The 27,517-nt window shown below is 37.4% G+C and overlaps 2 protein-coding genes across 2 annotated transcripts; both read left to right on the top strand.

The window, feature by feature from the left end:
- On the top strand, nt 1-26,852 carry LOC111003352 (LIM/homeobox protein Awh). The gene is made up of 6 exons (XM_022273799.2): nt 1-105; nt 17,097-17,278; nt 25,698-25,915; nt 26,085-26,327; nt 26,440-26,535; nt 26,643-26,852. The coding sequence occupies exons 1-6, from the start codon at nt 100-102 to the stop codon at nt 26,720-26,722; spliced, it is 825 nt and encodes a 274-aa protein (XP_022129491.1). The 5' UTR covers nt 1-99; the 3' UTR covers nt 26,723-26,852.
- Nucleotides 3,390-5,169, top strand: LOC123690572 (trypsin-5-like). The gene has a single exon (XM_045634191.1). It carries the CDS (start codon nt 3,392-3,394, stop codon nt 4,199-4,201), a length of 810 nt encoding a protein of 269 aa, XP_045490147.1. The 5' UTR covers nt 3,390-3,391; the 3' UTR covers nt 4,202-5,169.
- Nucleotides 26,853-27,517: the final 665 nt, after the last annotated feature.

Below are 27,517 nucleotides of genomic sequence, written 5' to 3'. Positions count from 1 at the left end.
GCGGTCGGTCGTGCGAATAGGGCTGTGTATGATGTGTTGTTTCAATTGACGCTCAAGCGAGTGGTTCGTGAGAGTCAAATTGTTGAGTGCGTAACGAAAATGAAGGTAAGTGGTTTCAGAATTATTATAATTATTAAACCTGTGGCCCAACATGTGTACATTATCTATCTTATGTAGTATCAACTCTTATGTGCTATTTAATCAAGAAATGTGGGTTAGGTTTGTTAGATCTCTTTGTTTCTGTAGTTGATTCTCCATGACACGTGAAACAAGGTAAAGGATCTTGCAAAACGAAATATATCGCCATTTGGAATAAACTTAAACCAGTGTATGAGTTGGGGACCTACTATAGTTATTTATGAAGCTTATACAAACACATACATAAGAGAGCAGGTTACATAAGTTATTAGGCAACGGTCGGTATACTATTATTGTGGCCAATAATTTTTACTAATAATAAATGTCCAACATTCATTCCCTAAAGAACTTTCTGCCGAACCGGGTAGTGGCCGACTGGAATAGGTTTCAGGAAAGTGTAATCAGTGCACCATCATTGAACTCTTTTAAAATAGGTAGATTAGATATTTTCTCCAAATCTCAAAATAGGCGCGCATCAACTTATTAAGCTGCCAGTGTAGATATTTAATTACATTATAATAATAATTCATCATCGATTTTCCATTTATTTTTCTGCCTCAAATATCAACAGATCTATAAATTCAGAGTGAACCAATAAGACTTTTTTTATCAACTGTAACATAAAAACCTTCGAATCACACTCACCACTTATCCCGTAAGAATCTCTTGCAATAGTTGTTGCACATCTTGCGATGCGTTATCTTGTATTTTTTTTAAGCAAAGGGGCAGGAGGCTCACCTGATGTTAAGTGATACCGCCGCCCATGGACATTCTCAATGCCAGAGGGCTCGCGAATGCGTTGCCGACCTTTTAAGAATTAGTACGCTCTTTTCTTGAAGGACCCAAAGTACAAATAAATTTTTTTTACTAATTTAATTTGAATTGTTTGGCAATTATTTATTTTTCAAACAATATACAGCAGGTCCGCCCGTCGGTTGCAGGAAGACTCTCGGTTAAATTTAGTCCCATTTGAATTACAAATGCGCCGTGTACCGAGTCGGCATCTCTCTTACATTCAAACAACATTTTACGTTAATTAAATCTTAATTAGTCTCTAGAACACTTAAAGTCCTTGTTCCCATTAATTATCTGAATATTAACTAAAACAGCCTCTTCAGATCTATCACGCACTAATACAAGTTTGTAAAAACAGATAAATTACACGGTAAATGTATAACGAAATGGCGCTCAAAGCTAAAAAAATAAGCCGAAGAAGATTAATATATAATAAATTACGTATACAATTTAACTTGAATCGATTTACAAAGTATAATGATGCGGAACAACCTCGAGAACACACACTTAACAAACTCACACTTTATTTTACGACTACTCAGATATGACGGTCGATTCTATGAAGATTGCTTTCTTTCTTTCAACCATTTTGTTCATCAACCATTAAAATGGTTCATTATAATGGCTTTTAATTTAAAGCAATGGTGCTACATGCATTGGCCTCAAATTTGTCTATCACTTTTTTCGTAATAAATTATTTCATATTAAACCATTTTGTAACAGACTATGTCGTATGTATATGCCTTTAACAGCCGAACTCGTCGACTATGACGACTATAAAGGCATGATTTTGATAGAGCAAATTAAGAACATCTAATAGACACTGTTGTTTTACAGAATATAAATTAAATATATCCCATATACAAACAATTCTAAAATAACTCAACGCTTATGTCGTTTACCTTTCCGTGTATTAAAAGATTAACTGAAGCGAAACTCATATTTTAAGTTGACATTTACTTAAGCTAACGTGAACTTAAGCATTCAATATTACATTCTACTTAGTAAAAATATTTTCTAAGAGCAATGCGCATTGATATGGCGACAAATGCGCCTAGCTGGAATTGCAAAATGTTTCTTAAACTTAAAACACCACTTGCGTTATTATGTTTTTTACAATACATTATTGATAGCTTTATATAATATATATACGATAATATATGGTTTGTTTTTAATTACACTCGAACTGACCGAATATTTAATGTGACATAATAAACATTTGCATCCGTCGGTCGTTACTTAAAAATTTACTTAGACTCGAGTAAAAGACATCAACGAGCTCTTACTATAATCGCTACGCAAAAACAATAGACTATAAAAACTATGCAGGGGCTTTATCAAAGAAATATTATTATTTGTTTTCAGACCTGTTATCTCTCGTTAATAACAATTAAATTAAATCAACTGATTTAATTATTTGGATGTCTAATTAGAATGTGGTTTAGTGCGAATTGATAATTAATATTTTTTTAAATCAGAAGTCCCGACACGAAATCCGATTATCGATCGAGAGCGGGCCATAAATCGAGAAGATGTCGCCTGTCGTCGATTCGATACGTTTTCCCAAAGTTATTCGACAGAGAGAGTTATGGCGGCGGACGCTTTGGCCGGTAATGTGTTAGTTAGGTGTAGTGGAGCCCTGCGGCGACGCCACCGGCTCAAAGACGATATTAATGATCCGAATGTATCTTCCGATGCGAATGTCTTCTTTGAGTATCGATTCTGACGGGTTTAATCGAGTCGCGACCTTTGAACCCCTCGTACGTCACGCTCGACGCCTCATGTTTTCAGAGTGACTTCTTCAATTTGTACTTTGGTTTTAAACGCTGCAGGTGTAGAATATTTGTTTTTTAAGATATTTTAATTCTTCTTGCTACTGCGCCTCTCGAAACAGTTGACGGTCGGTCGTCTACCACTGATCCCCTCTTTCCCTCCTCGAACACTGGATTGGGCTGTTTATTAAATAAACAAGAGCGGCCGTATTGTACCTGCATGATAAGACAGTTTTGAGATTAGGGATCCACGGTAGAATTATAAACTAATATTTCAGTAATAAAACATTCCTTGTTTATTATAACGTTCTTTTTCTTTCAGAGAGAGAAATTATAATAATTGTATGCTGCGTTATACGCTCTTTTGTACTTAAACAAGAATAAAACTGCAAACGCTATCGATGTATGAAAAAAATAGTAAATAAATAATTTGATTAAAAACGTCCGACACTTTTGTATAACAATATTGTGATGATGTAGAGATTCATAGATGTATTCTGATCGATGATACATCGTCAAACATAGAAACAGGCCGAGCAGAGCCAAGGCAGTGGTGTAGTCTTACTCACTATTCGCGGTTTTATGTATCGTACGCAAACGCTTTGATAATCTATAAACTAATAAAACAAAATGAAATTTCGTGTTATCAATACAATTTCCATTTTACGACATTCGTGTATTGGAAAATGCAAGAGGCACTCTTTTTGTATTTGTGCATACGAATTAGTACCACTTTCGGGAGTTCTTCTGATCTGCGAATATATGGCGGGCGAGACGCGCAGCTGGGGGAATTTCCATATGTAGTTGTTTTGGGACATCTTCATGAAGACAATAATTTTGAACTCACATGCAGCTGTAGCGCCCTATCACCCACCTGGAGCTTGACGGCCGCTCACTGTATGGATTCAAATGAGGCGAAGGGTGTCATCGCGTATGGAGATATAATACCAGGACAAAAATTTAACGTTTCAAAGGTTCTCAGGGTTTTTCCGCATCCGGGCTACAAAAGCGCAGGAAACGCCGAGGAGTATGAAACGGGTAACTGTTACGATATTGGCCTTTTGAGGACAAATAAAATCAAAATAGCGCAATATGGTTTGCTAAGTGCAGTTGATCACACGACAATCACCGGACATGAAGTGATCGTAGCTGGGTTCGGTGTTACCAACGGAACAAAAGATTTCTCCGGTGCCATCGCCGCAAATAAGACTTTGCAGGTTTTCAAAGGGATGATAAGCAGTTGCCTGGAGGAGGATTTCCTTTTGTGTTCCCGATTGTGTGTGTCTCCGACGTGTAAACAACCGTCCTTGATTTGTGGGGGTGATTCGGGAGGACCTGTGATTCACGCGTCTGGCATAGTGGGTGTAAATGGTTATCACAACATCGAATGTGAATATTTTACGGACGATCATTCTTTGGCGCAGGGCTCCTCTGTAGTTCAGGCAGTCAGCCCAGTGATTGATTGGCTGACTAATACTATAAACAGTCATTCCTAATTTTCCACTTACACTATTACAAATTACTGTGACTTTTCTCATACAAATAGAAGAATCATTTTATTCCATGAAAATTATTGTTGAGTAAAGCTGAGATGCAATTTAACCTTCACGCTCATGTTTTACTATGTCGATAAATCATCACACGGATACATTAATAGTGCTCGATAGTGACGGACGGACGCACACAATGCATATAAAAAAGCCAAAGAAAACATTACATATATCACTCGTACAGGAATCTCGACAGAGCACAAGGGTTGGGACTTTTTTATTCTGCATATTTGTACCCTTGCGCCTCTTGATCCGTGGTTTGGGTTTAGCCGGTCGGGAGGCAGTTTTACCGCGGTTATAACATAAATAATTACTAAGTTCATATGACTTCGGAACCTATAGAATTAATTAACACAAATGTGCAAACAAGAGAAAACGTTTGTAGATTTTTCTTACTTCTTTGTAATCAATTTCTCTCAAAAATGAAAAATACCTACCTAGAGGCGAGAGATGCACGCATTGTAACTAAAATAATAAAAACTATTAGTATTTGTTATGATTAGAGAAATTATTAGTAGTTGATGTAAAGAGATAGATATCACTGTATTTGATTAAGTTTCAAAAGGATCAGATTTGTACTATAACTTTAAGAGAGGAAAAGAAGAGAAGTTATAATAATTCCCTTATAAAATCATCTATATTATATATATAAAACAGTTTATTTAGGTACGTATTACATTCATGACGTTGTCGAAAACGGGGAGGTCAAATTAAAAGATGGGATGACGATCTACCAAAAGGATGGAGAAGGTCTGCCAAGGATAGAGAGACGTGGAAACAATTGGGAGAGGCCTATGTCGACAGACAACCTGACCAAAGCGGTTGATAATAAATTATTATTTTCGCTATGTATATTAGATTTAGGAATACCACTGTTTAATAAGAATAGCATATAAGTTAAAATGGTCAGTGAATAAAGGGCTTTTATTATTATTATTATATTCATGACGATATTCATCATTATCTCGGAAAATGATGAATTTTAATTGTCTTCATTTGTCCACTTGAAAATTTCATCAAAAAAACAATCTATATACAACATTTTACCATTTACTAAATAACTTAATATATTAAAAAATAATAAATGGAACTTCGTTTAGATTAGGACCTAATTAAGAAATTACATTTTCACAGTTCAGTGTATATAATTAATATTGTCGTACAATACGTTTTTTAATTCGTCATAATATGGATATGTACAGTTCATTAAAAGAAAGTAAGCTGTATCTTGTATTTTTAAACAACATATAGACTATGTAACATAGAAGGTTATATATAGGTATATTGATTTCTTTCTCATTAAGGTCACAGAATCACACACAGATCAGTAATCGGCTCCAAAATCCTATTAATAATTAGGTCAAAAAATGTTATGTTAACTATTGCAGTTCCTATCCATTTTAGCACCGACGTCCAGGTAAATTAATGGTCGTTTAATAAATTTAATTATCTTGTTAATAACACAATTTAAAAGAAATTTCTATTTCATAACGGAATTTATTCCAAAATAAAAAGCAGTCAAAGTACGGCGGAGCTTAAAGGAATCCTTACAAGACATTAGCATAATACACAACATCGATTATGAAGCGGCGGTTCGGACATTTTTCTTAATAAAATTATTATTGGAACTTGTAGCTTACAAATGAGTTTAACAGCTCGTACAATGGTGGCAGTTTGTCATTCGCTCGGCACCTTGCCGCCTCAGACGGCCTCGCGACGACCGAAGCGGCTTTCAATAAATCTCTTCTTCTGGTAATATTTATTGAGTCTACGTTGAACTATCCTTATTAATAACTAGTTAATAACGCAGGAATTCGATTTTAATTCGAGGGAACATGAAACTGGGCATCACGGATTTCTTGTTTGAGATACCAGTTGTTTTCCCAGTTTTAGTATTTAAATGTATAATTTTTTTTTTAATTTTCTGTGTTGATGTTTTACAGCGGATGACCGCCGACATCTAGCTATCCCGATCTGGATTTATTGTTAATAAATTACATCTGCTGTTTTAAGTGGGTACTACCAAGTTATATTATATTAAATCGGAATATTGGTCACGCTTAAAAGAATTATGCTTGTCCCGTCTGTAATTTATCAATTTGTGCATTTGGTATTTTATGAGCGCTTATAAACGCAGCGCCGGTACATTTACACCTCACAATCATAATCCTTATTAATGATGTCTTTTTCAACTTGAGATATTTTTAATGGTCTCAAGACACGCTTTCGATCGCGAGTAAAAAAGCCCTCTTGAATAGAATGGATTTTTATCTTAGTAATATCGCACAGAACTGTGTAATGTCTGAAATGTGTCGAATTTCGAAACATTCTAGAAACAAAAGAAATGTGGGTCGCGCCTCGAAGCCTGTGAGAAACCCAAACTTCGGCTGAATAACATCTTTATTATCGTATGACATGTTGCTTTCTTCTAGTACGACTATACGCGCGCAAGTCGATGGAATAGCAACCGTAATACCAAGATATAAAGCTTTATTTAGACAAATCACACCTGTGTACACAGTGGGACAGTCGGGCAGTCACTTGTGTCAATTATTTCAGTTTTTTAATGAAATACGTTAAAGGACATTAGTCCTTGTGCGTACGATTTAAAGTTGCAATCAGCACTCGCCAAACTAAATTGATTAAACAATATTGCGAGCAAATAAAGACTGTTATTTGGAAAATTCGACAAAGCATGAATAAATACGATGGCCGCACTGTTGACTGTCGGCGCATTCAAATACTGGAAACAAATTAATAAAATCAATTATAGTTTCTGCGTGTTCGCCGCATAATTATTGAAAATACTCTTCCTCGTTAATAGAAGACAGAAGCCCTGCCTTTTAAATTCAGCACAATCGCCTATGGCATCGTGATCATCTCTGGTGCTGGTACGTCTCTCGCTGCAATAAAGCAATCATTAATTTTGTAGCACTCGGCTCGACCACCGGGCTCGGTTGGGATTCCCTTATTCCAAGAAGAATAGCGGAACAGCGGGGCGTTAGAGCGCTCGTAGCAAACAATACTTTAGGTATGTTTGCGTCGACAATGGGTGGTATTTATGTATGGAGGAGTGAGGGGGAGGGGACGGGTAGGCACGAGCGGTGCCCGCGGTGTTCACACCGATTCAAACTGTCGGCTCTATTACGGCGATAAAAGTCGATTAATCCATAATGCTCTTCCCTTGCTCTGAGTTATCGTTTTACGGCCAAATAAACATGCAATCTTAACCCAATTTTAACTATCTTAGATGGACAATTCAATCCATTTCTACAGAAATGCATGCTAATATTTATCCCACGGATTGAGATACCAATCTAATTATTCAACTAATCGTTCAGAGGACGGATAAGAGATTAATAATTTTGGTCGTAAGTCACACAGACGGTAGTCAATGTCACTGATGATGACACTTCAGAGGTCCTAACTGATAGTTTCAGAACAATGCTTTTCAGTTGATGTCCACGTCACAAACTGTTGCAATTATTATTGAAATTGCTTTTAAATTAACACGAGAGCAGTTTTAAATTTATATTAATCTAATCGAATATTTTATCGATACAGGCACACCACTAGCGCCGGCTAGCAGTTAACACCTGCCGCGAGTTGTCTTTTTGCGATCTACTCAACTCGATATTATTTGTGAAACAGCCTTAATTGCCGGCGCTTGATTTCATCTTAAAAATATTTAATTTGGTTTCTCTTTTGTTTACTTTTTGAAGTTGAAGAATTATGAGAGTCAATTTTATACGACGCGCGCGCACACCGTCAAAATACCGACATCCTGAAGTTAGCTATAATCAACATTTTAGCGTTTTTGTGACATTTAAATAAATTTTATTTAATTAGATAATGTTGTAATAAAACTTTTCAATGTATATATACCTTTTTTCTATAAACGTAGAATAAATTTTTTGAAAATATTTTTTTCTTGTTACGTCAAAGAAGTATTGCATCTAACGCGTGCACGTACACACATGTTTTTTGCGCATCTTTGTATCAAGAGAGGTTTTAGCTTACTAGACTGTACTCATCAGAGTCGTCTAATCGACCTTACTTATCTGGTAAGCAAGGAGGTAAGTTTCTGGCTGACGTCACGTCGAGGGCCGAGCCCGCACTATACAACTTTTAATTAGTTTAGAATATTGTTCAAGACCGCTATGCATATAAAAGCGCCCGCCTAATTTACAACTTCCCAGCCGAACGTAATTAAACAGAACTAGAATTCAACTGGCGCCTTCGGCTATTTGAAAAAAGAAATTGGAAGTTTATACGTCAATAAGAGTTCGGAGGGCATTAAGGCAAATAGCGTCTGGCCTTATGGTCGCTTCAAGGGCCGCTCCTATTGCCGCCAGAGTTATGGGACAGCCGACGGAGACACGCCCGCCCCTGACACCAGGGCTGCCGCATTTGCAAATGCTTCGAGTCCTAACAGAAACACGATCTATTGTTAATAACTAGACGCTTAAAGTTTTACATTTCAAATTGCTCGGGTGTTAAAAACATTTGTTTTTTTAAATTAAAAGTTCCGACGCAACGAAAACGTAACGTCTCGGTGGCAGCCCTACGACACAACCGGCAATATAGGAGAGCAATAACCGTCTCTATAATCGATATGGTCTGCCATGTCTTGTTTAGAATGTTAACGGCCTTGTGAGTGCGGCGAAATCTTTCATTTTTGGGATCCCATCATAATATAGACGTTATAACATAAATCCTTTATTTAATCACAAACTCGAACGTTTCGGAATTGTTTTTTTCTAAATTAATATAACGCTAATCGCACACATCTTTTTTAAACAAGAGACAAAATAATATTAAGAAAAATAACTAAGGTAACATATGTTATACAATAAATAAACTAAAGTGGAAAAGGAAGGGGGGGTAAGAGGAACAGAAAAGTGGAGCAAAAAGCTACTTAACTGGTGCCCAAGGTATAGCAAACGTAAAAGAAGGAGACATCTCAGAAGGAGAGACCACATTAAGGAAACAGCAGGTGGAACAGGGCAGGATTTGGAGGAGGTCTTTGCCAAAACGGGCACACAGATACACTAGAAGAGAATGGAAAATGGAAATTTTAAATGTATCTGGATAAAGGATATTCTAAAAGCACACATACAAATCACTTCACTCTCGTCTTTCTTTTCCGAATCCATGTTTGCAACGAATGGAAACAGCAAAGACGATACAATTGTATCTTAAATTTGCCTGTGTGTGTCGTTAGTCGTCAACTACATCCATTCTCCATACATCTCCATCGAAACGACATTTACACGATGTAGGCGCGCCGTAATTGTCGGTAATTAGCCGGCGCGTCGGTTCGGCCGAACGGACAAACACACATTTATTGGCTGTTTATTGCTTAATGCCCGACCGATGGAGACCTTCATTCCGTGTAATAACCCAGCGGTTCCCACTCTATTTAATATTCTCGTTGAGATAATTAAAATATCTTTCGTCATCGTTGGACTGAAGTTAGTCAAAAAATAAACGCCGCTATTCGGTTTGGTTCTGAATTTGCGACCTACTGACGTTATTTAGATATTATCGAATCGTTATTGTGCAAGGCGCTTCAGCTGGAATTTGTTGAAACATTGTCATGAAAAAACTTCGAGTGGAATTTCTACTGACTGAATAAATTTGATTGTTTGCTTTAAGGTTCTTATCACGAAAACTACTGTTTTGAACTACAACATTTCTTCAATTCTTTTGGAGCGTTAGGGAAAAATGAGAATAAATTTTTACGACGCGCGCACACTGTCACAAAAAACACCCTGAAGTTAGATATGGTCAACACTAGTTTTTTTTGTAATAAACTTTATATAACTAGATAATGTGTTATAATAAAACCTAAAATGTATTAAATACCTTTTTTTCTGTTGTGGTGGTTTTTCTACAAATTTTTGAAAATATTTTTATCTTGTCACGCATAAGAAGTATAACTTCTAACGCGTTTACATAAGTACACAAACGTTTTTTATTTACTGCTTTACAATGCTTGACGTTCAATAAAATTATTGTTATTATTACTAAGCCTTTTTTGCTGACGTCCAGTCAATTAAACACTAACCTAAGTCAGTTTTGGGGATTAGCTTGTCCTGTGACACATTGGCATCTTCCAGCTACTTCTATTCGTTTCTAATGTTAGCTATTCTTGTCCACTCTGTGCCTCCTATTCTCTTTATATCGCCTGCTCATTTATTTCTATGTCTTCCTCTTATAGTTTTTCTATCTCGTGTTTGGCTTTCTTTCATAATTTATTTTAATTCCGCAAATAAATAACAATAATAAATGCATTTTATTCGCTGACCTTTTTAACTTAGCTGTGCTAGCATGCTATTCTTATAAAATGGTAATATTCTTAAATCTAATTCACGTAGCAAAATAATAAATTTATTAGCAACCACGTTGGTCAGGTGTCGACATAGGCCTCCCCCAATTGTTTCCACGTCTCCAGGTTATAGGTCCAGTCCAGTTCCATTTAAGTTTTCTTATTTTTTGTACAACGTCACGGACTTTCTGTTCGCATTAAAGCATTTGCTCAAATGGTAAAAGCAAACATTGTGAGGGAATCTTGCTTGCCTAAGACTGAAAAATACGGCGACGGCGTGTGTCACGCAGAGCAGGCTGAACACCTAATTACTTACTTACACCTACACCTACCTACTTTGTTTTTTACGCCGGTTTTTTCTCTCAGTCTCGGAGGGTGTGGTGTCTTCTTTGCCGATAAGTAGTTTCAAATTTAATGACGTGGAGTAAGTGATCTGTATCATTCCAATTTTTACCTATTAGATTGATAAATGATGAACAGATACATAAATCTGAGGCTGAGACTTTCTTTTTTTTTAAATTTATTTCTATATTTCGAATGAAATTGAATGGCTTTGTTCTAAAGTCGAATATATATGCTATTTATCTGAAGTTGGTATTGATATATGTCTTAATATCGTATTTACATAATAATAATAAAAAAATATGTGTCGCCTTTTAGATTTTACATACTCTCTCTGAAACTGACCTTTGATGTTGACAGCCTGAATAAAATGTGATGGACTGTTGTTAAGCTTAGAGCATAAACTGGTGAAACAAATAATCTAATCAAAAACGATAACGAGAGACAGTTTTCATGATTAGACAGAGTGAATATATGCCGCCATATTCACGTCGACAGCATAAGGTATCGCAATGTACAATCTACGTACGATGAAACGGGGCGATGACGTCATGAGCCACGCCCAGCCCCGCCCGCCCGTAAACAGTCCCCTCTCCGCCCGCCGACCCGACCGTAGCAAATAGACTCGACTCCCTAGCGAAATCTCTGGAAAGTTTCAATTTTTGACAAACAAATCATACGTTTAAAAACATCTGCCTGCGTATCCAGGGTGTAAACTGAAAACCAATCGAGTGATTGGGTAACCGAGGATGCACATATGTTTCCTTCTGCTAGACATGTAGTCCAAAATTATACGAGTAGCTTCTTATTTATGTATATAAACTCTGATGTCTCAAAAACTAACACAGGCACACTGCTGGATTATAACAACTTTCAGCTACACTATATACAAACATGCGCATACACACCAATTCACAATATTATTATTATTTTTATTTTACTTTTTTAAAACTGTTTTAAACATATATACCACGCACCACGGAATAATTTTCTTTTAGTTACCCACAACACAGGGCTTTGCTAGTGTGGGGACTAGCGATATATGAATCTTGTCACAACCCTTTTGACATAAATAAATTTTTTATTTATTTTAGTATTTTTCTGAAATGCGTCTGACAAGTCTGTGATATTTGATACAACCACCTCAGCTTGACGACTTATAAGTGTCTCTTGAAGAAGATTCAGTACGCCAGATCCGCTTCGTGTGTTGTGTGTGGACAAAAAACTGAAGATCAATGCGTGAACGGTGTGAAGCGACCCTATCGGCCGGTGAGCGGGCCGCGGGGTGTCTCTTTGTGTCCGCCTCACCGATCGCTGACACACACATATTATTTATTTCCGATTCGCTTTTGTGCTTCAAAACACATCTCATCCTCCACCAGACCATAAATCATACGACAAAACAAACAGCGAGTTTCTATTCGATTTGAATGTTTCTAACTCGCCAGGAAGGGGTTCGTACGGGGAATTCATGTCGCGGAGCCGCCGATTTGCAAGATTGACTAGTGTTATGGAAATTCGGATAGAAAACGAGCCTCGTTCGTACCTTTTGTTGTCTACTGTTTGTCTAGAACCGTTTCTTTTGAAGTATCTCGTTGCTTCTTGTTTTATTGGGTTATATATTTATTGATTCGAATCAAGCTTATAAGCTTTATTGTTTAACGCCCGAACCCAGTGATGGATCACAATCTCAGATTGAAAACAATCTGATCAGAACGTGACTTATACAGCTGGAGATTACGGGTTTATAAATCCAATAGAATAATAGGAATTTAAAGTATCGACGACGTAAAAAGAATTATCTCTTATCGTATGTATGTATCAACTGTCAACAATTTTGCTGTCTTACGCCCGAACCCAATAATTAATCCACAATCTCAGATAGAAAAAATCTGAGTTGATGGATAGTGAGACTATGACAGTCGATCGATCTCCTATATGCATCCCAATAACCAATACGATGACAATCCATTTATGGCGACGGATAGAATATAATTTCTTCGCTCTTTACACTCATATTTCATACCTACTCAATACACACCAAATAAAGTAAATAAAACCGTACAAATAATTTAAAAGATATACACGTCTATGTTTAAAACATATAAAAGAGCTTTTTAATTATTTTAAGATCTTAAGTTGAACTGTTATTTTCATACAAAGGCAAATCCACATACACCAATGCGACCATGGATAGCTTGTATAGACAGATGGCTATTACAATCCGTCGATTGGTTATTGGCACACTTTTAACAATATTGGGTTTAAGATGTCAATTTTAGATGGTCAAAAATGGATTAAGATATGTTAATGGGTTTGGGCGTTAAACACCTATAATGTCGTATTAGCTTCATAAGCATAATATCAGCAACTCGCAAGCTATTTGCGTAAGAGTCGATGCAGCTTAATACGAGATAGAATAACAAATACAAATCACTGGAGATACTGTGATCGGCTCGGGCCACGGAACGAACCGAGTATAATCTCCCGAACACATTTATCATGTTCAGACGATAAAAATGCCATTGAAATGAGCCGCTTACAAAGGGAAACAAGCTTCGTACCTGACACCGGGCCGAAAGTCAATTATATTCAAATATAAATCGGATTTGCGAACGTAAGCCATCTACAATGGGTGACAAAGGCGTAGGCGCCGCACACCGGCCCCCGGACCCCCGCAGACACGCATTATCTGCCCATTTGACCGGATATCATTTGGCACTTTAGCCACCGCTAGAATCGCTAGGAAAACGTTGATGATGCTGATGCCTCGCTCTGGTGATTAGCATAAGGCATGTTCATAATAATGTCGAGACGAGAGCTAATATCCGGTGATACAGTTATAAATGCTATTTGCCAAGGCTGTCAGATTTATCACAGATTAGATTGAATTCTGTAGGTGGTAATAAATTTTAAATAAATTATCTGTGTAAAATATGTAAAGTGTCAGATATTGTTCGAGAAATAGCTGAATAATATCTGTATTTCGAGCTAAATTAGTGCTGTTCATTTATAATTTATTGTTGACGGGTTGGGCTGACACGGCGCCACGGCGAGGTGTTGTCGTATCGCTCAAGTGAATAAAACCGTTCGGGTCTATAAAAGGTGATATTCCCCTGGTATTGTTAGAAGTCAATGCTACTTTACAATAAATGCGGTGGCGATTTAACAGTGCATAATCCCGCCCCTGCAATTGTCACGCCACAGGGTATTTGCCGCGATTCACACTTACTTTGTCATATAAAATCCATCATAAAACTGTAATTAAACGAGCGCCTAACGAGTGGCGTATATTAAACGCTGATGAAATTAATGCACGTCGAATAAATATAGACACTGAGAGTAGCTCCGCGTATCCAATTCCGTGAAAAGGCGAATCATTAGCATAATTTCCACTCGGAGAACAAACAGTCGTAAATGAGGCGTTAAATACACTCAAACGTCGTCATTATACGGGAGTAGCTCGCTCGCTCAGAAAAAAGTTGCATAAAAAGTGTATCCATATCAGTTGGAACAGGACAAAGCCCGGATTCTATTCTTTCACATGAATGGGGGCTCTTAAGAAATTTGTTAGGATGTTTGATGGGTGTCAAGCGGCATTGTGAGAGGCGCGCACCGTGTGCGCAGTGCGGTTGCGGCCAGCCCAAGTTTATAGCCGCGGATTTGTTTTGGGGTGGCTGAGCGTCGCTAAACGAACGCGCCGCTCGCCTCTGTTTGTTATTGTTTGAGCGCCGGCTGCAACTATTATGTGCCAATATCGAGTGCGTGAAGTTGAGGGCCATTCGATTGTATTTATGATGTAACGTGAATTATGACGCTGGTATCTATTCGGTGATCGACGATACTTCACCACAATTGTGTTATTGAAAACGCTTTTTGATTTATTCCATATTTATTACGATACATTTCACGTTGCAATATAAATAGGCGGGTAAATTTTTCGTGGGGAAAGCACTTCAAGCCCTATAGTTGAATAATATATGGATTAATCCGAAGACACAGACGTTATAATATATATTATTTATATATATATATATATATATATATATTTTATTATTAGATTTTATTTGTTACATTAAAATTAAATGAAATAACTTACATTGTAAGGGATGTATCGGACTACCTTTTTAATTCTAATAATTAAAAAGCTATTTGATTTTATATAATTTTTAATTATTAAGTAAATATTAAGAGTAAATGGTGAGAAGTATTTAAGATAAATTACAATTAACACTCAAAAAAATTACAAATACCATAATCTAAAATAAATAAAAATAATAAAATAAACTAAAAACAAACGGCCAATCTCACGAATCATAAATTAAAATTCTATACAAAAGAATAAGGGAATATATAAATTACAAAAGTCGCGATTGAGCAGGATAGGATATGGTTAGAACTTAGACATGTTAATTAGAAGAGTTTTAAAAGATAGAGAAGAAGGAGAAGAAGAAGGCGTTAGCCTATCGTATGGAGTTGGGAAGCGTATCCCACAACTTAATCAAAATCATTTATTCATATAGGTAACGCAATGTACACTTATGAACGTCGAAAAAGAAATATATATTAAATGCTTCTAATTTTACATTTACTGCCAGTTATTAAGTTAGAACGAAAGGAGATCGAAATGGCGGAGATCCTAAACGAATTGCCGTAAAAGGATGAGCTTCGAGATGGCAGTTCCGCAAATCATAGAGAACTTAGTTATGTATAATAAATTTTTATTTGGAATCGTTTTTGAGTTTGAAAAGACTTCAGTAGAGTTGAAGGAAATGAGCTTAAAGGTGCTGAGTGACAAAAAAGCTGATATTTTCCAGCATCTTCACATTTCCATAAATTTTCTTCTCCAATTGCCGCTATCAGCAACTTCTAAAGAAGCCTATAGTCAAAGTCTTCGTATACAATTAGCCGTTGAGTAAAACAAATAGACCAATCTAAGGAAAAAAATCATTGGCATTTAAAAATAATTCACGCGATACAGTCAACTTGCAATGCAAGCGGACCTTATAGCTATGTCCTTTTAGTTGAGTTTTTCGCTGGTAGCGAACGATCGAGAAACTCCATCTCCACTATAAATAAGTAATCAGTCAATCTTCTACAGATCTTTTTATTCTAATAATAGATCACTGTAAACTCCAGGCTATTGATCTGATTGATGCAGGAATGTACACGAGATACTGCATGCATGTTAATAGGTACACTATTTTAAATTCTCGGCTGCAAATAAAATAGAAGAACGCGCATTGTGCCGCTAACGGGATTAACTCGCGCCTTTGCGTCGCTCATGCGGCACAATTTTGTTGCAAATATTTAACTAAGTTAAGCTAGCGTTTGATTATCGCACGTCTAAGCTAGGGCGTTTTATTTATGCAACGGCTCTATTAGATTACGAGCGCCCCTCTTGGCCGACCGGCGACATGTGGCGCGATATTGTTTCACTAATATCTCGTGTTATTCGCGATTTACAATGTAATTGTATTTGTAATGTTTTTATTGTGGCAATAGGCGATTGACATAGACATAGACATAGACATATAATTTATTACAAACAAAACACACACACATAAATACACAACACAGCAGTAATCAAACAGAAAAAAATAAATAAAAGATATAAAGAGAGGTATATTATTTTTTTCCTTTTCCCCATCGGTTCGTCTCAAGCATATATTGCGTGTGTGCTGTGGCTGTAAATGGCCCTGGCTCAGCATTATGCTGAGGAGCAGAGTGTTCCACAGCGCTGGTCATTCTGCCAGAGACCACATCAGCTAGTTTGCGCCTCAATCGCAAAAAAAAAGAATATAATATTAATACTCTTTAGGAAATGATAATAATAGTATTATTGAAACTTGGCAATATCGGTAACAAAGTCTTGTGTAATATGGTGTGAAGTAAATAGGTAAAATTGAAGGTTAAAATAATGATAATTGTTAAGTTTTATTATTACAATTTTTTTGTTTAAAACTAGATTTCGTGGGATTTTTGTTGTGTTAATAGATAAGTTTTATAGCTGCGACAAAAATTAGACTTTAATTTAAGACTCTTCAGCGGAGGAGGGTTATCATTGAAACCCTCGGTGTCGGCGAGTGTCACACCTACATCTTTTTGTTGTGTTTGTCATCTGGGATGAGAAGGAGAGACGGCTTGCTGTAATGTATCTGTGTACAGACGGAGCATCGCACGTGCTGCGCGTGCGGAGAGGCCATCGCAGACCGGTTCCTTCTGGAGGTGGGCGGAGGCGCATGGCACGCTTCCTGCCTGCGCTGTTGCGTCTGCGCCTTGCAGCTGGACCGCCACCCGTCATGCTTCCTGCGCGACCGTCAAGTCTACTGCAAGCAGGACTATGCCAAGTGAGTTTCTGCATTTTATTCATCATTATCATGAACACCTTTGATGTGGAGTTCCACTTTTGATACTCCTAAGACAGTGGCCATATATTGGATTTAGTTTTTATGTAATTCCATTCATGAGTGACGTTGATGGTCCAATTTAAATTTATCTTTCGTTGAAATACTGCTTCCGCGATTACTTGTGTGCTGTTATGTATTATGTTATTTATATATAGTTTAAGGGATGCATTTTCGGTATGACTATTCTGACTACATGATGGTATAGCCATAGATGATCCATGTAATTCTTTTAGATTGTGTCTTTCATTATTAATATTTTGAGTTTATAGTCGCAAAGATTTTTATTTTTACAATGAATTTTTTTGTTTCCCTTTAACACATTGAATAAATAAAGATATTGAAGTAATAGCCGGAAATCAAAACTTTTTATGGCGAATTTTGATTAAGTAAATATAAATGTTTGAAAATATGTATGAATGTGTTATTGTTATAAAGAATACTCATTTTTCGGATCCGAGTGATCGGCATACAGCACGTCGGGTGCCGAATACTCGGATCAGCAATGGTTTAAATGAACGGGACGCTCGCACGGATCCGAGTTGGCGACAACACTACTTTAGCCCCGCTCCACTCGGATCCGAGAAAAGAGCACTTAATGTGTTAAAATATATTTTTCATATCATGAATCCAATATTCAAAAAATGCTTGTAGATAAACGCGTCCCAACTATATCCATTCGGAGGCTCGGTCCGATCAGTGTTATCAGTCTGACCTCGCCATACCATACCAGTTTACTCTCATCAGGCTAAATTCTTAAGCTAGAAGAGTTCGGTCATCACAGCTCGCTCGGCCCGCATTAATTCCTACACAATACAGGGCCCGCGTCCAATTAACCTTACGTATTAGAAATGTTCATAGTCATCGATCCAGTCATTCGTTATCCGACCATTTCGAAAGGCTACGAGGCCTTTGAGAGGCTTGCGAGTCCGCCGCTGCCTTTAGTCGGCCGGGTTGCCGGAGGTATGCGGAGGCACGACCTCTGACCCTCGCTGTGTGGTCATGATACTCCATTATCAGCGCTATTCTTTATCAATTTCAATGCAAATCTTACCAATACTTGCTGATCCGTGTGTCATATCTCTCTATCTACGCAATGGTAGAAACTTGTTTCTAACGATAACAATTTACGGGTCGTATGATTATTACGGAAGGCGATTTACTTAAAATAATGCCACCTGCCTATTGTCAGAAAAGCTCTTAAGTATAGTAATCATAAACGTATAATTTTTTTGTATTTCATCTATTTAATTTGATTTGATGCACTTGTGAGAAGTCATATCACATATGGAGCATAATTCAGCGATCTGGACTCTATATCAAATTGAGTATAAGGTGATATTGGAGCGGGTACAAAATACATTTTTGAGACACATATATTTTAGGATGTACGCTGTGTATCTTTGTATCCAAAATTGTTTATTCTTGGTTCTTTAGGGTACAACGAGCTAAGAGTACGCCGAGAATTCGCGCATTTGATGTACTTATTAACGTTGTTACATGGCAAGGACAGTAATTCGGCAGTACTTCAGTACCTTAGCTTCAATGTGCCTGATGGATAGCTCAGAAAGTGACATCCTCCGCCGTTACTTCATGTGCCCACAGCTAGGACTAACCTTCTGCAAAGGGCACATGTTTTTTCGTTGTGTTAATTTACTTAACAAAATACATAAGTTGGACCTTTTTCAGTGAGCTGGCAAAAGTAATATTTGTTAGTTCCTACAGTTCGTTAGTAAATTTCTTGTATTTTTTATTTTGTAATTTCATGTGTTTGTATTTTTTTGTGTTTCGTCTGTAAAGTGTATTATTATTGTTCAGTCGTGTCAATTTAGGGTCACCTGTTAAGGCAGGAGTCTTTTTATAAATAAATTTAAAAAAATGTTCAAACATATACAATGTTGATGTAATCATCAAAAAATAAAATCAAAGACTATGCTTATGTGATACTTACGAGTTCTTACGAGTTTTATTTTCAAATTAGCGTACTTCAAATGAAATCACATATAATATTAATATGGCTAACGGGTAAGATGATAACCATGTGTACGAAGTATAAATTAAGTATTTATACAATTCCCTAAATATCTATATCTTGGAATTACTGAAGTATTTCCGAACCAATTCGACTTAGAGCCCTCCAAGAAAAGAGCGAGCTTTCTGGCATTGAGAGTGTCCATGGGCAGAGGTATTACTTAATATCAATTGAACATCCTGCCCGTTTGCCCCACGCTCTATTTAAAAAACTAGAAGTTTAATCAGTTATTAATTGAAGCCGTACGTGCATTCGCGTGTAATATCGAATTTGTCGTATGTTTTCGATAACTGCAAATAAATAAAACAATGACTTATGAAATACGTATGTATCCAAACAAGTTTGGGTCGAGAGTCATCGAAGATGTTTTCTCGCCGATTAATAGTTTATGTCGTTACCATAATGACTTGATTCAAAATAGACTCTTTTTATATTTTGTATTATTGCAGTTTCTTTTATAGTTGTTTGTATTATCGGTTTGTAATTTCGGTGGTCGTCTCTCAGGGACGGTACAGTTTTGATATTTCATTACGTCAGTTTCTTCTTGTACCATATGCTTGTCCTACTAAAAAAAACTATTGAAGCGAATACGGAAAATGTAAGTTATTGGCTGGTTTAAATGGTAAGTAATACCATAGTACACCCATAGTACACTGCACGCAGAAGGCAGAGGTGTCGGAGCGAGTGGCCTCGAGCGGCCAAATAAATCTCAGCTGGTTGATTGCTTTCCCTCCCCCTTTTTAATGGGTACCATTGAGCGCCACGACAACGACATGATTTAAGTTATTTGTTTTAGATAGCAGAGATTCATTGGGATATTATGCGCGTTTGTTTAAACCGAATCGCGGGCAGCGTCCGCCGCGGGCACTCTCAGACTGCACCACAAATTACACTAACAACTGGCAATGATAGCTTTATATGCCTGCTTTAATTGCTTCTTAGCTATTTCTCATTTTTAATATTTATATCCAATTGGAAAGTTTTCACGAACTTTTTGGTCATAATTCATAACGAAAGCTAAACTCGGCCAGTCTGCCGTTTCAGTACCAAATTCAAAGTCAATTTAATCCAGCCAAGACAGTAGAGGCAATATTATTAATGAATAAATTATTTATCGAAATACATTTGAGAAAATGAATTGACGCCGATCGGGCGGATGCGCCAGGATCGTTATCGCGCGTAATATTATGATTGCGGCTATATTGTTTAATATTCAGAGTGAATCGATTAAGCTGGGTTTATTTATCCGACTATAGAATAATTAAATCGAGAAGACACGAGACATTTACATAGAACACGGCGCATTTGTGGGCTTGCGAGGGCCGCGTGGGCGGCGGGCTCGCGTGACGGCTGCCGGACCTGGTCAATGCTTTCCTTGGCCACGAACTGCCAATAGATTCCATGGCGTGTCCTTCAAGAGAAGCATTGTTCACCCAAAGCGCGACCATAAAATCACTAAAAGGTTTTTTTAACTCTTTTATTGCTGCCGAAAATCGTCTTGAACGAAAGATAGTTAATTATTAATATATATCTGTGTTGTGTAACTAACCAAACGCCAACGATTCATGTCAATGTATTATAAGTAAATCTTTTTACCACTAGACACATATCCCGCTCGACAACAATGAAACTTAAAAAGCTTCACAAAAGACAAAGCAGCTTACACGCGTCAAACGGCTCCCCGCCAAAAACAAAAGATGTCCGGCTACCTGATAAAAAGACAAGTTAAATAAACAATAAACATGTGATATATCATCAAAAGCAATTACAGCCTGCGCCGGCGGCGACGTCCGATTTACGGCTGACACTCTCGCACTCACGGCATTAGTCAGCTGTGACGCGGTCATTTTAACGATTCCTGCCTTGCGTTTTCTCGTTGGGCTTAAACAATTGGGTTCCGAGAATTAATCACAGAAATAATATAGCATAGATAATATTTCCTCTAGCTAATTTACCTATATAAATTAAATAATAAGGACTCGTTAACAAAACAGCGTTTTATATTACTTATTTATTATTGTGATTTTTAGATAAATTGGTACCTCGTTACTTATAAAGCGTCCTAAGAAACTGACATAAATTTCCAACAATAGGGTATCAACAACAAAGCGCGCAATCACATCACACACACATACAGGGCACACCTATATATGGCCAGTCCATCACTAGTCTGTGGCATCATCGAGATTGGATACTTAATGTCAACTGTCAAGTGGCCGGCTCTTCTGACGTCTAACGTCTGACACCTCGTGACCCACCTGATTGAGCTCCAAGTGCCCATATTACTATCATATTTACAAAACTTATACGTCTTCTATTTGGATTTGTAGGTACCCGCAAGTAATTATATATAGATTTTCACTGATGATAATAGTAACTAGTACTTATTATATATTTATTTATTTTATCCTAGAAAATGAAGTGACGAATGGAGGGAAGTTACTTTAAATGAATCTTGCACTAGATGTGAGTCGACCGCTTGAAATTAATTATTTGTGCGACGAATGTGTTTATTCTAGCAAACAGAAAAAAAAACTATGAGAAAGAGCACATAAGACAATTAATTATATAATTTTACAAAAATATAATATATGTTTAAATATGTACTCTTTAGGTAATCTACAATATTCTACGGTTTCGATATTTGTAAATATGTGAGGAACATGTATATTAACCTTACAATAACAGACCTGTATAGTAGTTTTATTCTAGGAGTACATTGTCTTCACATATAATTATTTAACTAATGTATACAAATACTGTAAATTTTATTTTAAAAGAGTTAGTGTGGAGTTTCTTGCCTATTCTTTTCCACACGAAACTACCCTTTGGAAGGGGCAACTAGAATCTTCTTTATATTTTTTTAAACGTTGAAAAGTGCCATAGGTGGTCTAATTGGAATAAACGATTTGACTTTGACTTTTATAAGACAAATTCTATGATAATTTTAATTCCGCTCGTCATTTCTATGTATATCTCCTATTCTATATCCACCATAAGCCGAAGCATCATTTTCAGGCAATCAACGGTGTCATAGGACTTCAGCCGAAGGCGTCTTGGTGGTCCATTCCTATCAGAGCCTGTTCCGATTGAAATATATCGTTTCACGTCGCATCGACTTATCACAATCAAAATAAATGACAAATGAAAACGGCAGAGTTGCAAGTCACGGCGCAGCCAACATTCCGTCATCGCTTTGTTGTGCCACACTCGAGCCGAGCTTTTTTCAATACCGCTGCGGACATCGCCGTGGCCTATTCTCACGCACCTGTCCTGTAATAGACATTAGACACATGTGTCCTTAAAGGATGAAACACAATCTCCCATCGAACCGTACGGCGGCTACGGCTGTGTGACCACATGCAGTCTGCAACTGGTTTATTTCGAGCTAGGATCGCGGACCACCCCTCGCCGCCTGAATAGTGAATGGAGGCATTTATCGGTCGGTAAGCGACGTCTTCATTACGGCGGAGTGTTAAAACTTGTTAATCTGTCACCGAGTTAATTACTATGCAAGGTCCGGTTTTAATTGATGCTGCCGGCGACAAAATGTTAATACGTATGATAACGGTAGCCGCTGCTCACTTTGCCCCGCCAACACTTTTTGAAATGCAAATCGCTTTGAAACATCGCCCTGGATAACACGACTAACGTATTGCCTCCATTAATAAAGCGACTACACGCTATTCTGCATTCTGCTAAGCGACGACCACAGCACTATGGACGTCGCAAATTGTTAACCAATATTCTGTGGAGATTGTTCAATTTCACTCATTTCATAATTCACACATTTGGCATATTTTGTTTATTATCTTAATTGTGCTAACCTTGATTTGGTATTTGATATTTTCATAAATTATTTCCACTTCAATAAAACGCTAGCGGTGATAAGATGCATAAGTTAATATCGACAAGATAAGCGAAGGCTTCTGAAAGCAAAAGTATAAACAAAAAGTTCCCCAACTGTCGATACGATAGCGTGGTAATGGAGTGTCGCACGCCTTTATTTAGTTCTGTATCATGCGCCGCGAAATGCTAATGAGGCGCTCCTGATAACACATAACCCCAACACACTTTGCAGCGTAGCTCTAGAGTTATGCGGTTTAGGCACATTATTCGAGATCAGCTTACAGATGTGACTGACGGATAATGAATATTATTTTTTATTATTTTAAAAATAAGTGTTATCTTGGATTATATAGCGACACCACTAAATAATATTCTAAATCCAGCATGTGACTTGAAGCCAGATGATCTCCCCTGGGGACGTGGCGAGTTCTAAACGACGCGCTAACATTGCGTCTGTAATAAAGTTTGAATTTCTTATGATATACATGTAGGTATTAATTTTTTAATAGAACTATTAATATTTATTTTATGAAATTGGGTTACATATTGAAATATAATCTCCGTCGATGTGTATAATATACAGAATCTTAATAAAGTGATGGAGAACTATATATAATTGCCAATATAATCTCACAAAAGGTGTATTGCATATAAATGGAAATATTAATCGCGACATCAGCAATAAATTATCAGAAAATCATATAATTAAACAATAAATTTAAAATTATGTATTGTAAGTGCCTTTTTAGAGCGCACTTGCGTTATTGCAAAAATTGCATGTCAATTAAAAGTGAAATATAATTAAATTGATGCAGCGGGTCCGTTTGTGTCGCCCATTAGTTGTATTATTTATATCCACAAGTGTTTATTACACACGCGTTCAAACATTCGATATTATTAGCTATAAACTCCTGCATTATCACCATATATAATATTATATTCGTTTGTGGACCAGTCACATTGAATCGGATCATGTGCTTAGAACAAGAAGAACTATTTGCCAAGAGCACCCGCAGATCAAGAAGGCTGATAAGCCACCACGAGTTGCACCCTTCCCCCCACAACGCCCCTCTCATAACCTCTTATCAACTTAATATACTTCACTGAAGAATAATGGAATAGGACTATTAAAAAATCATCTCATTAAGTATAAAAAATATAACTAGTTGCGGGGCGAGTTGAAACGGACGTTTGCAAGCTCCGTTGCTGACGGGGATATTGCAACATTTAATTGTTATATGAAATTTCTAATGGACGCCATTCTGACGTATCTGTAAAGAAAAAAGTTTGATTTGCTTTTTCCTGAAGTTGCGGTTGCGTTGCGATGTTGTTTATCGGTCGTAACTCGCGCCTGCCATTCAATATAACATGTTTTGACATTAGCCGGCACGGAGGCCGATACGCACTTAGAGAAATTAATTAAAATAATGTTGATAACCGTAAACACTTATTTACTTCCTTCGCAAAATGTCAGGTTGGGCTCACCTGCAATGGGTCACGCGACGTCACCAGTTTTACCAACGATTACATATTCCGATACTAGAGCAACAGTAGACGTTCACATGTACCTCGTAGCTGACTTGACAATGTTTTGAGTCTATGGGTTTTTTTATTTGGGGAAATGCTTTGCACATCTGCGCGACTGCTTGTTGCGGAAGGGTTATGTGGGTCTCGCTATTGTGCATACCCACTAAAACCTCAAGGCGCCACCAACAATCTCCTTAGGCGGGATGCGGTAACAGCAGAGCCTTATCCGCTTCCTGACTTGCGATGCGGCGGTTGCGTCCGCCTCTTCACGCCCAATAGTCTATGGTATACCTCAGCTCGTCCCGTATTTTGTGGACTAGTATTTTTTCTTTATCGGCTACTTTTTTTTTTTTCCAAGAGCGCATCGTGCAATCAGTCTTCTGACTATGAGCAGATAAGTTGTAGGAATTGTAGGCTACTTAATGTAGATTTAATTGATTTAATTATACGATAACAACATATACATCTTTCCTCGTGAATATGATATAATTTACAGGAACCTTTTCATATGTGAAGACATTTAACGCTAAGTACAAGGAATATTTATTTCCGTAGCAGGTGGAAGGGAGGGATCACGTTATGTTGCGCAGTACCATGTGAATGTTAGCTGCTATCTCCATATTATAATTAACACATTAAATATATATGTTTTCGTCCCTTTGTCCTCGACAATGGCCTCATCAATAAAATTTGTCACATCACAAGGCTTGCCTTAACCACGGTACTAAGTGAAGCCAAGTTATTTTATTTTATTTTAATTTTAATCAATGTTAATTTTTTATTATATTAATAGCGAATCATAAATGAGAATAAGGCGCTTTGCGATCATTATTTGGGCTTATTGCGACTCTTAATACTTCAGAATAGCTTCACACGAACAATGTCTATGCAGTAATGTGAACTTGGGCGCAACTTGGTTCAGCCCTGTCACGATCTGAATATTGTTTGTCGCAGGAGCTTCGGTGCCAAATGCTCGAAGTGCTGCCGTGGCATTTCGTCATCGGACTGGGTGAGGAAGGCCCGAGAGCAGGTGTACCATCTCGCCTGCTTTGCCTGCGACGCCTGCGGCCGCCAGCTCTCCACCGGTGAACAGTTCGCACTTCACGAAGACCGGGTACTTTGCAAGCCTCACTACCTCGAGACGCTGGATGGGGGATCTATATCTTCCGATGGTAATTTCAGCATTTAGCAATAGTACACCTCTCTTCTACTTCTTACTCCTAAGTCCTGTAGTCCTGTACTCGAGCCGATCTTAAATGTAATTAGACAGCCTCAAAAACGTCATCACGGACGTAACAAAACTGAAATATTTTTCAAATTAATTTTAAAATCAAATCACAGACGGTTGCGATTCAGAGGGCTACCACAAAAGCAAAGCGAAGCGGGTGCGCACTACATTTACGGAGGAGCAACTTCAGGTTCTGCAAGCCAACTTCCAGTTGGACTCGAACCCCGACGGGCAGGACCTCGAGAGAATAGCCCAGGTCACAGGCTTGAGCAAGAGAGTCACGCAAGTCTGGTTCCAGAACAGCCGCGCACGCCAAAAGAAGCACCAGCATACAGGGAAAGGCAAACAGGGCCAAGGTAAGAGCCAGTTTTTATCAGCCGTTGCGAATGCCTTTGCGCCTTTGAAGCGAATGCGACTGTAATTATATGTGTATGTGCGTGTATAATAGCAGCATTTATTTGTCAGCAGTGATGTCCAGAGATTCTGAGCCAGTGGGGTTTGGGCGCCCCATCAACCTCCACCTCACCTATTCGTTTCAGAACAAGCCGCCGTTCGTGCCAATAGGTAATCCTCACTTTCATACTGCCACTATATGATTTTTACTTGTTGTAACTAATGGTTATTGGGATGAAGACGGACGTTTTAAATATGTAGTTATCTCTTTTTCGCAGATGGGACTTCTTTCACGGATTCCTCAATGGATGAGCTCTCTGAAGACTCCTCTATTCACTGCATGCAGAGTGAGGCGTAGATATCTCCGTGCAAGCTGCAGCTGCTGACACATTTAACATTCTTTTTGTCTTCGATGTATTTTAACCTTTGGGCGTTGGAATTCGGATTGGAATTTGAGGTTGATTATTTTTATATAGTTATTAATTCTCTACTCTCTTGTAAAAAGATAATTAATTTTAATTAATTTATTTATTTATTATAAGTAACTGTGATACGTTTCTTCAAATATATTTTGCTTATAAAATAGAAATACTCGCAACATTATTTTAAGTACTCTAGTAAGCTGATTGTGAGAGTCTGCCGTGTGAATAATTAATATTCTTGACCCGAAACGCGTAATTACAAACATTTTTGGCAATATACATAATCAAAAATAAAGTGTAAGAAAACCAGTTCCTTAATTTCATAAGAAATAAAGCCTTCTTAAAAAGCCGGCAACGCACTCGCGAGCCCTCTAGCATCGAGAGTATCCGTGGGCGGCGGTATCACTTAACATCAGGTGAGCCTCCTGCCCGTTTGCCCCCTGTTCTATAAAAAAAAATTCATGATCGGTTTGATTCTTCATATTGAGGGCTGTTCTTCCGATGTTGCCAAATTGATGAATGGAGAAATTGCCTAGTTTTAATAATTTAAGTTACATCGCAATATAATTTATCATGGCGTAATTAAAATATTCTTGTTGAAATTTATACAATATCTACTAGCGAATTGCCGACAAGGTAATACAAAGGCTTCAGCGCTAGTTGTATGTATTTTAATGATTATTGTAGAAAATGTAAATAAATAGGGTATTTTAATGTAAACAATAAATTAT

Source organism: Pieris rapae, chromosome Z (assembly GCF_905147795.1).
Source record: "Pieris rapae chromosome Z, ilPieRapa1.1, whole genome shotgun sequence".
In the NCBI taxonomy this organism is placed as follows: Eukaryota; Metazoa; Arthropoda; class Insecta; order Lepidoptera; family Pieridae; genus Pieris; species Pieris rapae.
Note: the sequence above shows the minus strand (reverse complement) of the source record. Positions and strands in the feature narration are given on the sequence as shown.

Excerpts from the sequence above, each read along its gene's own strand:
- LOC111003352 (XM_022273799.2), top strand. Across the intron at positions 25,916-26,084 it reads GGGATCTATATCTTCCGATG|ACGGTTGCGATTCAGAGGGC; the intron begins GTAATTTCAGCA and ends ATCAAATCACAG. Across the intron at positions 26,536-26,642 it reads GCCGCCGTTCGTGCCAATAG|ATGGGACTTCTTTCACGGAT; the intron begins GTAATCCTCACT and ends TCTTTTTCGCAG.
- LOC123690572 (XM_045634191.1), top strand. The coding sequence starts at position 3,392 with ATGCAAGAGGCACTCTTTTTGTATTTGTGCATACGAATTAGTACCACT.